The 14,800-nt window shown below is 29.2% G+C and overlaps 1 protein-coding gene across 6 annotated transcripts in view; it reads left to right on the plus strand.

Annotated features, from left to right (window-relative positions):
• Marf (Mitochondrial assembly regulatory factor) overlaps window positions 1-14,800 on the plus strand; it is a 126,750-nt gene that overhangs the window by 31,295 nt on the left and 80,655 nt on the right. For all 6 annotated transcript variants that reach the window (XM_075382140.1, XM_075382178.1, XM_075382169.1 and 3 more), the window contains 2 exons: window positions 1,780-2,023; window positions 11,880-12,006. In XM_075382140.1, coding sequence (XP_075238255.1) covers window positions 1,834-2,023; window positions 11,880-12,006 — 317 coding nt within the window. In that variant the 5' untranslated portion in view covers window positions 1,780-1,833. The remainder of the gene's footprint in view (window positions 1-1,779; window positions 2,024-11,879; window positions 12,007-14,800) is intronic.

Consider the following 14,800-nt stretch of genomic DNA (forward strand, 5'->3'; position numbering starts at 1 on the left):
AAATTCTGATGTTGACAATTTGTACATCATAGCTGCTTTCATTCACTAGGAAGTTACATCTGTAATATATCAATCTTAGATGTTTTTCTGTTTAATCCTTTTTATTTCAAATCACAAAAATGAGCAAAAATTCATTGTTACAAATACGTCATTGAAGTGAAGAAAATCATCTTACTAACCATAGTTGATGTGCAAACTATTAATCACAAAATGACTCTGAAATTACTGATTCTTGTTGAGTTTAAATGAGAGATCACTTTTGAAAATCTAAGTTGGTTTTATTTGTCATTAAACCATTAAGAGTTAAAAGAAGGCTGTTTGAAGAATTTTAAGGAATTATTAAAATTGCTGGATATAATTTAAATTTCTTCATGTCTGCCCGAAAATTACTTGATGTTCAAAGAAACTTCTGTGAAGTGGCATGCATGTAAATTTGTAAACATTTACATACTTTATTCAGTTTGTATTATGCTTTGTACATTATTTAAAAATCTGCAATACTTTAGAAAGTAATTGTCATCATTAAAATGCATTTGATAATCACTTTTATTTCAACCAGCAGTTTTATTGTTGGGAAATTAATTAAATTTATTGTTTTTTTAATAAACACAGAAAACAATAAATTTCATTAATTTCCCAACAATAAAACTGCTGGTTGAAATAAAAGTGATTAACTAATGCATTTTAATGATGACAATTACTTTCTAAAGTATTGCAGATTTTTAAAGCATCTATAATAGATGCTTGTGGTCTGTATAAAATTATTTCCTCACCTTAAAAGTTCTATTATTTATTTTTCTATTTGTTCACACAAACTCTACATTAGAAATGCAGCATACAGCAAATCATACAAATATTTACAGCCAATTTGATTAAATAATAAATTGTAATATAATAAAATAGTCAACTATCTTGATACTGGAAAAAAAATCAAAATTGATATATGAACTCAAAATTGTTTAACCAAAAACAATTTCAGTTCTCTTTTAATTTAAGTTGTATTTTAGCACTTCTGTTTTCCCTGCCAGATGGAAAAATAAATCTGGTATCTACATATGATACCTTTCTTTCATAAACATTTGGCCTATGAATTCTGCATTATTTGAATAGTGCAGTTGAGTCATATAACCATGTGAGGTGGGATGAATTTCATTTAAATATAATTTTCTTTGTAGACTTTAGCTTCACTTAGTAAAGAATTTCTTTCATTTAAGACTGTAGTGTACAACTCTATTTTAAAACAGTGTATTGAAGACACCACATTTATAAAATTTTCTGTTCTATGAATTAAGTTGTTTGATTTTGAAAAAAAAATTGTTATTCATTATATTCATTTAAAAAATTGAGGATTTTGGCACATTTTGGTTTGACTGGTTAATTTGTAATTTAACTTGCTGCTGTCTCATGTCATTCATTAGTTCCCTTGATTTTAAAATGAGATTTTATATACCCGCTTATCCATCCTGAATTACTTAGTAAGAAATAATGAAATTTTTTTTATTATATAACTTTTTCTCATTATTGTGGCACATCAAACTGGGTGTGTTTATGTCATTGTATTGTGTATCAGGTTGTTGCTGTTCTTCATATTATGTAATAATAGAACAATCAGTATATTTCTGAGAAGAAAACACTGTTTTCTTCTCAGTTGAACTTACTTTGGTTACCTGTATGTAGATTTAATCAGTGTTGTAAATTATAAGCTGTTATTTTTTGTCTTGCTTTTTGATGTTAGTGTATCGCTTTTTATTATTTTAGTTTATTTTATTTTGTTTTCAGTTAAGTTCTCCCTGCACCCTGCATGAGTAGTTGTGCACTGTACTTTTGTGCGTAATGGCTGCATACGTTAACCGCACGATATCAATGGTGTCTGGGGATGGGTTGGGTATACGTCCTTTAAGCAGTCCTGATCCTCGAAACAATTCATCTCCTCTCCAGGTCTTTGTCAAGGCGAAAAGGAAAATCAATGATATCTTCACTGAAATTGATGGCTACGTTCGGGATGCTGTGCAGTATATTAATTGTAAGTTATTGCTAAATTTATTTTATTATTAGTTTTTTAAAATAACTGTTAATAGCAGTGTATTACCGTGTCATATATTTATTTATATCATTTTAATTTTTTTATATTATTTCTGCCAATTTCATAATAATAAATATCATGGTTTACTGATTATTTATTAATGAATTAATCGTTTATTCATTCACTGTTATGTTTTTAGTTACTTTTTTGTTTATGTTTGCGATTTAAAAATAAAATATCACTGTTAAATTAATTTTTTGTTTCTTTTCATGAATACTTATTGAATATGCTTTTTATTGCTGAAAATTAATCCAAAGTCAGAATTTTCCTACTATCCTTGATAGAAGAATTCTAATGAGGAGTAAATACACCTACAGACTGACACGAGCCATAAGAGCTTTCATGAAAAAAAGAAATATTCTAGTATCAAATATAGATAAGAATTAATGGAGTGTGCAGTCTTTTACGGTAGTGAAACATGGAAAATTGAAAAAAAAACTGAAAGGAAAATGCTTTTGAGACCTATGGTGTTGTTGAAAGAGAGAAATTTGTGGTCAGGTTTTGCAAGAGATGAGCTAGGTTAATAGGTCATGTATTAAGAGTTGCAGATCTAGTTAATTTGGTGATGGAGGAATGCGTAAGGTAAAAACAGTGAAACAGAAATAAACTTTGATGATACTTAAAAAAGAGACTTCAGGATGTAATCCTAATGGAAAAATGGAAAATAGCATCAGACCAGTTAACTTGAATGATAACTCAAAAAATGTATTTTTTTTTTATGATAAAAAGAATATTTTAGTGTGTAAAATTCCTATACCTTTATTAAGTTTTTTCAAAATTTTTTTTAGGATATGGATATTACATGAATTCTTTTGATAATTTTAAGAAATAGATATTTATAAATAATTTTTGTGATAGATAATTACAAGATAATAGTATAATATACAATATTACATTATTTATATTGATATGCTAAGTATCGTTGTTAAGACAGTTATTCAATGATATTTTAGGTCTCATATTCTGATCTAAATAAGGATAATCACCAGGATAAAATATCTACTACTGTTAAAGAATCTTTTCAATATAATAACTGGCGGACAAAGAAGTCATATTTTTTAAGAGGCCTGGTATAATCAGAATAACAACCAAAAAACTTGAAACTTTGATGGTTGTAAAAATTGAAGTTTTTACGTTTGTTATTACATATTTTCCAAGCTTGTTTTGTTAATTACAGAGCTTGGAAATCACATATAAAAAAAATGAAAAATGTATAAATGTATGAAAACTATATTTCCCTGCATTTTTTTTCAATGTTAATGACACATTTCTTGCTGTTTCAATAAAATAATGAATTAAAAAAAAATTATGATAAAACAATCTAAAACGGATGGTTAAATTTGATATATTTTATGATGCTTTATTTTACTTCTTGGTTACAAAATGATAACAACTCAGACTGATATGTTTTCATTAACCATAGTATATAAGTTTTTTAATCCTTTACTATTACTTAAATTATTGATTTATGTATTCTAAAATCACGTTAATAATTTTCAAATTATATATTGATGTATATTGCGTGTTTCCTTACTTGTGCCTCACATTAAAAAAATATTTTTTTGTCTATTCACTAGGGTTTCAAACTTCTTCCTAGTTGTTCTGTTACCCTAACTTATAACTTTCCATAGCTTATAAAAATTGAGTAGTTATTTTTAAGAAGTTGGCAAGGCTCATGTGAGATTAGGCAGCTTTTCTATTTTTCAAGCAAAATACAGTGTTAAAGATTAAAACATTTTATTTATTATTTTATTGACTGATCAATGTACAAATAATTGAATGATAATTGAAATCGTTATAATATTAATAAACTTCAGTAATTAATGGAATGGATTTTTGGCATGCCAAAGAATAAGTTATATTAACTGGTTTTTGGTAGATATGAAAGATAAGTTTCAGAAAACCATTTAAAATTTATCAATATTTAAAGGGACTTTTCAGGATTTGTAATTTTATGAAGTTCGGTGCAATTGTACCAGTTACACTTATCCAAAAGGTAGTTGATCAATGTGACTAATAAATTTCCTCACCATTTATACTAACAATAAATAACCTTGTATTATTTATTTTATACTTAAAAAAAAATTACATTTGTTGGTGGTCCAGTAAGATACCTGTTTGGCTAAAGAAATAAACTTTGAAGTAACAGAATGACAATATTTTTGTTTGAATTAACAAAAGTGTAGATGCAATAATAGCTTGTTTTTTTTTGTTTTTAGTTATAGCTGTTAGTTTTTATAGTACTTCCAGTGTAAATTTTGTGATATAAAGTGATATACATTACATGATAATGTGTTAACAAAGATTTAGTTGAGTATAAAGTTTTATTGTATTTTCTTTAATGAGATTCCTTCTGACAGTTTTGTCAAATCATAAAGCTTTTGGCAATATATCTAGAAGTCCCATTCTTAGACACCTTCTTCAGCTGTTTCATATCTTCTGTTTGTTTGTATTTCTTTACTTGAAGAAGTATTAAGAAGAAGATTAAGACGTTACTAGAAGAAGATTAAGTATGAAAATACTGAACAAAAAGTGGCCAGTGCCAAGCCAGTAGAGTTTAGTGGATACTTCAGAATTGTTACATTATATCCTGCAAGGTACTTTTGGATCACCATGGATTGATGTCTTTGTGCAGTTTCATGTAAAAGAACTCAGTTTGTTTTCAATTTTTCAGGACATTTCCTTCCGAGGATATTAACATCATTTTGTTTTTCATAGACTGGCATTATTGATTGGATTCATACGGAACAATCAATACTTAGTGAATAAAAGAAAACTTCCTGCAAAAATTTGCTTTTGTTCTTGTCTTAATAAACTTCTGTTTCTGTGTAGATGATAGCGATTTTCATTCTAGCAACTTTTTTCAGATTTATACTCTAGGGAATGTTAGAAATTTTGAACTGCCATGATGTTGCACAAGCAGCTTTGTTGTTGGAAAGGAAATAAGAATCTGATATTGGTTGTTTAATAATACCATGAATTCTGCCAAGAAACATTTACTTTTGGCCACAGTTAGTAACATATTATTTACTGTTGGATGACTTGAAGTTACAGAAGTGGGTTTTTGTTTGAGGAGTTCTAGTGCTCCAGAAATGAAAGGAGATTTTAAAAGGATAAATTAAAAATGGTGTTTTTAAATAAAAGCTGTACACATTGCTTCATTAAAAATTGAATATTACTTATAGTTGAATTCAAAATGCATTTGAAATTATGTGAAAATGCTGCAAAAGATCAATATGGCTTTTTTGTTTTATGTGAAAAGAAGTTTGAAATCAATTTGTTTAGATACAATGTTTGGCAGCCCTCTCTCTGAAATAGCTTATGAGGTCAATTCAGAATATAACTGAACTTTATTATTTTAATCTTTATTATTAATTTTACAGATTATTGGTCCTTGCCCCCTTCAAAGTACAACAAAACACCCTTCAAAGTACAAAAGGTTTGGTTATTTTCTGAACGATCTCATATTTCAAAATTATCTTTTAAAAGAGAGATTTCTTACTTAAAAAGCCAAAAAGATAAAACCTATTTAGATTGTATTCTGGCTATATTTTACTCCCCTCCCCTATTCACACACTTTTCCCTGCAGTGTTTCCATTTCGTGAAGCAGTCCTGTTTAGCTTCATTTGAAAGACCTTTAAGGACTGTGATGTATTTGCTTTAATGTCATCAGTAGTCTCAAAATGGTGTCCTTTTATCACCAATTTAATTAAAGAAATCAGAAAAAATTGCAAGGAGGCAGGTCAGTGAGTAGGGAGGCTAAGGGAGATCAGTCATATGAATTTTGGCACAAAACTGACAAAGTTGAGCATGCGGGCACATTGTCATGGTGAAGGAACCATGAGTTGTCTTGCCACAACTCTGCTCTCTCTTTGTGGATTTTTTTCACATAATCATTGTAAAAGACCGTTATATTATTTATAATGGTTATTTATATTATTTATAACTGTTTCACCTTGAGGTAAGAACTCAAAATGCACAATTCGATTATAATCGTAAAAAAATGAAGAGCATCACTTTAACATTGATGTGCTTTCTTGGGGCATGGAGTTCCTTTGCCAATCCATTGTGATGATTGAACTTTTGTCTGAGTGTTGTCGCCGTAAACCCATCATCCATCTCCTATTATGATCCTTTGCATGAATGTTTCATCGTCTTTAGCTTGTTCAAGAAGTTGCCAACAAATGTCCACTTTGTTCTTTTTGCTGTTCAGTCATCAAACGAGGAACAAGCTTTGCTGCAACTTGATGCATGTTCAATTTTTCAGTCAAATTGTCATGGCATAATCCAATTGAGATGCTGACCTCTTCTGCAAGTTGTCTGTCTGATAGTCAATTGGTGATTTCCACGTACCAGACTGTTGATTTTCTGAACGTGGGTGTTATCAGTTAAGGTCAAGGGTCATCTTCAATTGACTGACAACCACTTTTAAATTGTGAAAACCATTTGTAACATTGTGTATGACCCAGAGCATTATTCCTGTAAGCTTGTTTCAAAAGTTGAAATGTTTCTGTGAAAGTTTTTCCCAGTTTCACGCAAAATTTTACATTACATCGTTGCTCCTGAAAATCACACATTACAAAAATCACTACTAACACTTAAACATGTTGCCCTCAAATAACAATAACACGAAAACTAAACAAGATATCAATAATCCAAGAACATGTGGTTACAGATTGTGTTTTGCAGAACACAATGCTGTAACCGCACATCACTAAATATCTCCATTGGCACATAATTAAAAATGTTTGGTTATTTTCTGAACAGACCTCATATTTCAAAATTATCTTTTAAAAGAGAGATTTCTTACTTAAAAAGCCAAAAAGATAAAACCTGTTTAGATGATATTCTGGCTATAAGGGTTTGAGATAAGTAATATTAAGTCACTGGGAAGTAAACAGAATCTGTTCCATTATAATTTAAATGATTTCTTTTATATAATGAACATCAAACCCTTCATTGTGACCTTCCCAATTTGTGATATTGTTTTGTAAAACTCCTTTGGTTTGATGTAATCCAACATTATGTAGAAATAGAAAATCCCTTTTTTATCAAAGGAAAATGTCAGTGATATCAGACCAATCAAATTTGGTAAAATTTCTTAGTATTTCTAGTAAGGATTCTGATAGAGGTGATAACATTCTATAGTTGCTATCAAGATAGAAGCACTTGTTTAATTTATAGATAAACAGTTAAATGTTTTATGTTAAATGAAATCAAATGTATCACATTATGTGAAACTAAATTCTTGAAAGTAATTTATTCATTCCCTGTATCTAATTAAATAAGTATGAGGGTGAATCAAATATAAAAGGTAATTTTTTTTAAACTTATTGATTAATAATATACACAATTCATACCATCATCATTTTTCTATATAGTCTCCTGCTCAATCTACATACTTTTGCTAACGATTTTGAAGCTTGAATTTGCCTTGTTCATAAAAGTTTGTGTTTGAGTCATGAACCAACTGCGCACATACTCCTTGATCTTCAGTGTTTTCAAATCGTTCCCCTCCAAGTGATTCTTTCAAGGACGTAAATAAAAAGTAGCCACAGGGGACATATCTGGACTGTAGGGAGGGTGGTTGAGTTTTCCAGTGCATTTTTTCTAGTTTATCTCTCGTCAAAATCGCAATGTGTGGTTTGGTGTTGTCATGAAGAAGGATGACATCTCCGATGGGCATACCCCGTCTTTTGTTTTGGTAGGCAGCTTTTGTTGACTGTAGCAGCTGGCTGTAGTAAGCTGCATTCACCATTCGTTGATTGTGGAGAAAATCAATGATTTAAACTTCCCTTGAGTCAAAAAAAAATTATTGCAAGAACTTTTCTGGCTGACTGACGAGTTTTGGCCTTCACTGGATAATCCTCATCCTTCCTTCACCACTCCTTAATTGCCATTTTTGACTCTGGAGTGTAATGATGGACCCATGTCTCATGTGATGATGTTCCTTAAAAAATCGTCTTGCCGAAATCGATTCAGAAATCTCTCAGAGATCTCCAACCTGGCCTGTTTTTGATTTTCGGTCAACAACCTTGGAACCCATTGACATTAATTTTTCTAAAGCCAAGATGATCAATGATAATGGTTTGAACACTCCCGTAGCTTTGACATTGTTTCTTCAACAGTGAACCGATGATCACCTTCAATAAGCTTTCAAATGCCATGGATGTTGTCACTTGTACGACTTGACCTTGGGCGTTGATTATGACTTTGGTTTTCTGCATTTTTCCACCTGCCCTTAAATTGTCTGGCCCATGTATACACTCGGTTCTGGGACAGTATAGTGTCTCCAAACTGTACCTTTAAAACGAGTTAAAGTTTCTGTGGATTTAAAGCCTTCATTAATTAAAAACTTTAATTTATACCTTGTGCAACAGATGACAGAACCTCTTCCTCACTCATAGCTGTACTGACAACAAAACAGTACAGAGGAGCTAAACAAGCTGGTTCCTCCTACACATTACACACCACACATTAAACCCCCCCCCCCCCCACCCACTACTCAGCCATCCAGCTCAGAACTGCTTACTGTATAGAGTAGCAAAATTACTGTTTAAATTTGATTCAACCGTATAATACAGAATTTTTTTATTATACTTGTGGGCTATCATATTAAAAAAATAAAAATAAAACTAGTCTTAATAAATGGTATAAATAAATTATTTAAAATAAATGTTGTTGTGGGAATTTTTTTATATACTGCCTCATCAAATATTTGAAAATTGTGAAATTAGCAAAAAACATAGGGACATAGTAAAAATTTTAATGATACATTATTCTGCATAGGTAGTAACTTCAAAAGATCCTTCTGTACAGGTTATGGTTGGTTTTTTCATTTTAATTACAGAGTTAAAGAGAAAATTAGCTGTGTAATTACTAGAAAAATGATTAATGAGAAGTTAACAGATAATTTTCCCACCCTCTCAATCCCTCATGAGAATATTTTATGAATAAGAGTGTATAAATTATATGGTATTTCAACAGAAAAATCACCAGTCATATCCCTTGAAGTGAACCTGTTATTAGGAAGTGATGGTAAGGTTGCTAATGATTCTTACAAGTGTAAAAGAAATACTGTAGTACTGAAAATCTTAAAAAGAGCAAGTTTTCTGAATAATCTGCTTTTCAATGATGTTTGTATAATAACTTATTTTATTGTATAATGATTGAAATAATGTCCCATTAAAAAAAGGAAGCAAAAAAAGAAGAAACAATCTGTATAAAAAATTTATAATAAAAAGCTTGGAAAGAATTTTTATTTCATTTTAACAGGGATACAAAGAATCCTTTAATAAAAATCTGATTTACATCAAGTTATGGAATATTGATTACCTTATCTAAATATTATATATCCAGATTATAATTAATGTAAATATAGGATAAAAATTTGATCATATCAAAAATAAACGTACGGTCACTTATCAAATTATAAACAACATAATGAGAGATTCAAAAGGCTCTTTTGAAAATGATTTTAAATAAATTAAGTTTTAGTGAAACAGTTTCTGACTTTATCACTACAGTGATTTTAATTTGTTTCTTATTGACACTATCAAATCAACTGTGAATAATATAGAGAACTGCAAAACTAAAACCATAAATAATAAGTTTGACCTGCAAAACTAAATAATTTGTCTCTGTTAGTTCTATTTTCAAGGTGTTATATATTAAAATTATTGATGTTTTGAAAAACTTCATTAACAGTCTCTGCTAGCATTAATGTTCATGAATGTTAGTAAGTTATCTTACCAATATCTCTCTAGTGATTCATTTGTTTAAAGTTTCCCTTTGTTCTCATTTAAAAATTTAAAGATGTGCTGAAAATTTTGATAGCAGATCAATCTGTCTGGTTCCTGCCCTTTCAGAAAATATCAAAAGCTTATGTCCATGTTCTTATTGTCTCATTTAGATATAAATATAGAGTCGAAAAAACGTAGTATTGGTTTCAACCTACTTTGTAAACAGGGAGCAAATTATGTTTATTCAGTATTATGACCTAACTTTAAAAAAAAAAGTTGTATTTCATTAAAGAAATTAATAAATATGGTGTCCTATAACTTATTTTACACCCTATTGTAGTCATAACTTTATTAATGACTTAACTGAATCAATTCCCTCTGCTGAAGCACTTTAATCTGCTAATAATAATCTGCACTTTAATTTGATACCAAAATGCTTTTTATATGGCAGCAATAATAACCTACTGTACAAATAATATGTTAATTTATTTATATACAACTGATTCTTTAATAACTGTAACATTAAATATAACCAAAATAATAAAAAAATTCAATAAAATAATATTTGATGTTTTTTTTCATGGTGAACAAATAAAGGCTGTAATGTAAGATATCTTTTTTGTTGGTATTGATTCTTCTTATATGGTAAATGTATAATTAATCTTTGAGAAATTGTTTTTCAGTTAAGGATTTTGAAAGTATGTGTTATATTAATATTTGTAAACCTGGTTTCCATTCTCTAATGTTTTGTAGGTAAAATTAATTCGTTTGCATAGTTTTCATTTTTCAGAAGAAAGCACACAGAATAATTTGAAGGAACTGTTTTCATTCATGTGCATCTGTTTTTAAAGAGCTTCTGATAATGCCGCATTCATTTCTTTATATGTAGGAGTTTATAATTTTTATTAAAACTACTTAGATAATCTGAAATATATTTAAGATGTCATCCTTACTTCCCATAGTAGTAGAGGTAAAGTTCATTTTTTGCCATATAAAACTTCAGTATGAACTAATCCTTTTCATTCTGTGGTAACTTAATACATAAACTTCACACAAGTTATTTAAGCTTGAAGAATTTCAAACTCTTGAAAATGGAGTAAGATTTTTCCAGAAGTGTTTTTTTTCACTATTTGATGATTACCTCAGTTCCACTGCTTAATAATTTCATTTATATTGTAATTTTTATGTATATTTTTCATTTTAATAAATATATCTCTTTATATTATGAATAATGATAAATGTGTAATTTTCTTTCTTAATAATCTATTGTAAGTAGTAAGTAATTAGAACAAGGCAATTTAACAATTTAAACAGAGTAGTGAATGCTGATGTTTATATAAACTGAATTTTTGTAAAATAATTGGTTTTTATTTTGTACATCATGTTATCCATGTACTGTGCAATTATAGTCATTTATAGGATTGTAGTATTTATACTATTATAATACCCCTATTTTTTTCATTTATAGACCTTTATTTCATTAAATTTGTCATAATATTTTTGATTTGTACTTATATGTAAAATTTTTAAACAGTAAAAGATTACTATTTCAAACAGAAGGGGCTGATTCCTTGAATTATTAAAGCTAGCCACCATATATAGCTATTATAAGATTTAACAAGTTTTGATAAGGTAAAATTAGTCGAATTTTCACTTATCTTTCAGTTGGTTGCCGTTGTGTGCCTTGCCAAAACTTCAGTTTAATTTCAAGGAAATTTTTCAGGAGCAATCATTTTCCATTTTTGTGGCATCAATGCTAGTTCTATTAGTTGATAGGGATATAGTTTGTATAATTTGTATAAAAGATTTCTGGTTACACATGGTAAATTTTAATGTGTATTTATACTTATTCAGTGTTGAAGGGTTATATTATCCACAACCTATCATTTAAGGTATGAATATGAGCAATCTGCTTTATAATAACTCTGAAATTCAGGAATCTGGAATAATTTACATAATTGCAGTCAGTATTATAAGTCATTTAATAAAAAATAATTATTTTATAAAATAATACTGTTTTACTATTGACAAGTTGCTGTTCGTTATTTTTTTAGCTACAAAAAGTGATGAAAATTTAATAGAAAAATCAGAATCAGAAATTGTAACTGGCTATGTTGCTAAAGTTATTGGAATTAAAGATGTTCTAAAACGAGACCATATGAAAGTTGCATTCTTTGGCAGGTAATTTAAGTTTTGATTAATTTTACATATAAGCTTATTTAATTTAATAACTGTAAGTAATTTTTGTTACATTCTGTTATACACAGATTTCAAAATACTGCTATACAATGTTAGTGTATATAATGTATATTATTGCATATGATTATGAAATGCTTATGCAATTTAATAATTTTTAAAGTGCTTAATTGAGACAGTAAAAAAGCTACAGTATCAGTTAGAATTGTAGAAAACAAATTGGTGTTTTGTAGCTTGTTCCACCAATGAATTCTCATAAGTAGTAATGTAACATGATTGGATAAATCGAATGTTATTTTCTAAAAAAAAAAAAAACCTTTTTCTAACTGATCATGCCCTTAATGTTTTTAGTATTTGCGCCCTCAATAAGATCAAAGAAATTTTCTGAATGGTTAATTGTTGTGTGAGTATAATGTAATTCATATTATCATTTTTGATTTCATTACATGAACATATCTTGAATAATTTTGATACCAGATGCAATTTCAGTAATTTTATGCATTAATTTTTAGCTATAAATATTACTGATTTTAACTAGGAAATGTACTTTTGACTCATGATAAATCCCACCAAATATCCATTGTTGATGTGGCATACATCCCACATCAAATTTATGACAAACAGAAGAGCAACTCTTCAACTTACATTATTATTCCTGGAGCGCAGTTACATCTTTAATGTTCAAAAGTCTGAATGTGCAACTACTGTAAGATAAGTACTAGATGATGGTTGTGTTGTCATTTATCCCTAATTTATGGTCGCTATATGTGATAGATGTTAACAGACCAACAGAATATATATTTTATAGAAATAATTTATCAAATGGCAAATGTGGTGATTGTGATCACATATTTTGAAAAATACTGATCTCAGAGTAACAGCTATCACTTTCTTCATCTCCATAACATTTTATGTTACATCCATTTTGATGTGCTTTAGCAAGATGAATAACATTGTACCATTTGGAATTGTTCAATTACATTTTTCTCATTCTTACATCGCTCATATATAGTAATGAAATTATTCAACTCTGCCATTTCAAAGTAATGAATGGAACAGAAACAAAGTGATTATAAAAAATTCAAAATAACATACAAACAGAAACAAAATGATCCAAAGAAGATAATGTTTTTACATGGAGTATGAATAAGCATTGAGTGAAAATTTACTACAGTTTTATTAAATATCTTATCATAGCAGGGAAAAGTTAGTTTAAAATAAGCATGAACAGTGTGGAAAACAATATAGAATAGAAGATGGTAGTGATAAAGTATAATGGAATATAATCATAATTTATCATTTTTATTCAGATCAACTTAAATAAGGCAACAGAGAAAGTTACTTAAATGCAGTAGCCATTTAATTTAACTGAGTTATCTAATTTATTTATTTGTTGGATGATCAGTTCACCAAATAAGATTATACCTTGTGAACTAAATTATGAAACATAACATTATGTAGAGTTTGTAAAATGCCAGTCTTAACTAGCATTTGAACCAAGAATATTTGGATAAAAGATTAAGATGCTATTATGACTTTTATGTCACGTCTATGTCAGCAGTGTGACAGCATGATTTTTCTTTATTTGTATAGAATATTTTATAAAATTGATAATAAATAAAGGCAGCCTTTCAATGTTCATTAAAATAACATCCTAAATTTGAATAATCAAAAGTCTTACAGTTTATGTATTAGCAAGGAATTTATTTCTATTCTTTATAATGACCGAAATTTAGTGATTTAATATTTTTTGGTACATTACTTTGTTGGCCTCACCAAAGTAAAAGAAAAAGAAAGATGATAATGTTTTCATATTTTAATATTAGAGAGAGCAAAATAACTTAATTTGAAAAGATGTACTACATACAATACTGGAATTCATATTTCCAGTTCTGTTTGTTTCTATTAACTTTACCTAGTAATGTTAATTAAGATAATGCAAGTAATATATTTAATTTATACTCTATACACCAAGAGCACTACACAAATTACAACATATACCCTTGCACAACTACACAACATTCTACACGGTTTCTTCTTACATTTACACTCAGTGGTGTTGCAACATGTTACGAAATGCAACTGTAATCCAAGGTGAAAACAATCATGCCGAAGGGTGAATGGCTCTACGTATTGAGTATTGAATGATGTCCTCTGGATACTTGGGTGAACCCAGCTGTATTTAGCTGTAGCTCCAGTACGTGTGTGCTCTGCTGGATTTAGTTCTTTACATCGCCGGTACTTGTGGGACCAAAATTACAAGTCCACAAAAAATCCCTATGACAGTTGGTGGTCCATCTGAAAAAAACTACCAAAAATAGTCTAGTGAAAAGGCTCCCTTCATAAGGTCTCGCCTTTGCTAATTAACAAAGTTGTAATGGGTTCAATTGGTTCCCTGAAGAACATTAAGAAGTTACGAGACAGATCGATTCTGATCGAAACATATAGTGATGAGTAGAGTCAATCTCTGTTACATCTGACTGATATGGGTGGTATAAATATGAGTGCAGAATGCAAAAAAACTCTAAATATAAGCCAGGGAATAATTTTTTGCCGAGACCTTTTGGACATGATATTACTGAAATAGCTAATAGCTTCTTCCCCAAGATGTAGAAGTAAAGCTTATAATGAAATGGCAGAGCGGAGTGGAAGAACCTACTCCTTTCCTTATTTTGACATTTAACCTTCCAGTACCACCAGAGAAAATAAAATAGGTTATCTATCGGTTTTAGTATGACCATTTATGCTCAACACGGCGATGTTTCAAATGCCAAGGGTA

Source organism: Lycorma delicatula, chromosome 1 (assembly GCF_047948215.1).
Source record: "Lycorma delicatula isolate Av1 chromosome 1, ASM4794821v1, whole genome shotgun sequence".
Classification (NCBI taxonomy): Eukaryota; Metazoa; Arthropoda; class Insecta; order Hemiptera; family Fulgoridae; genus Lycorma; species Lycorma delicatula.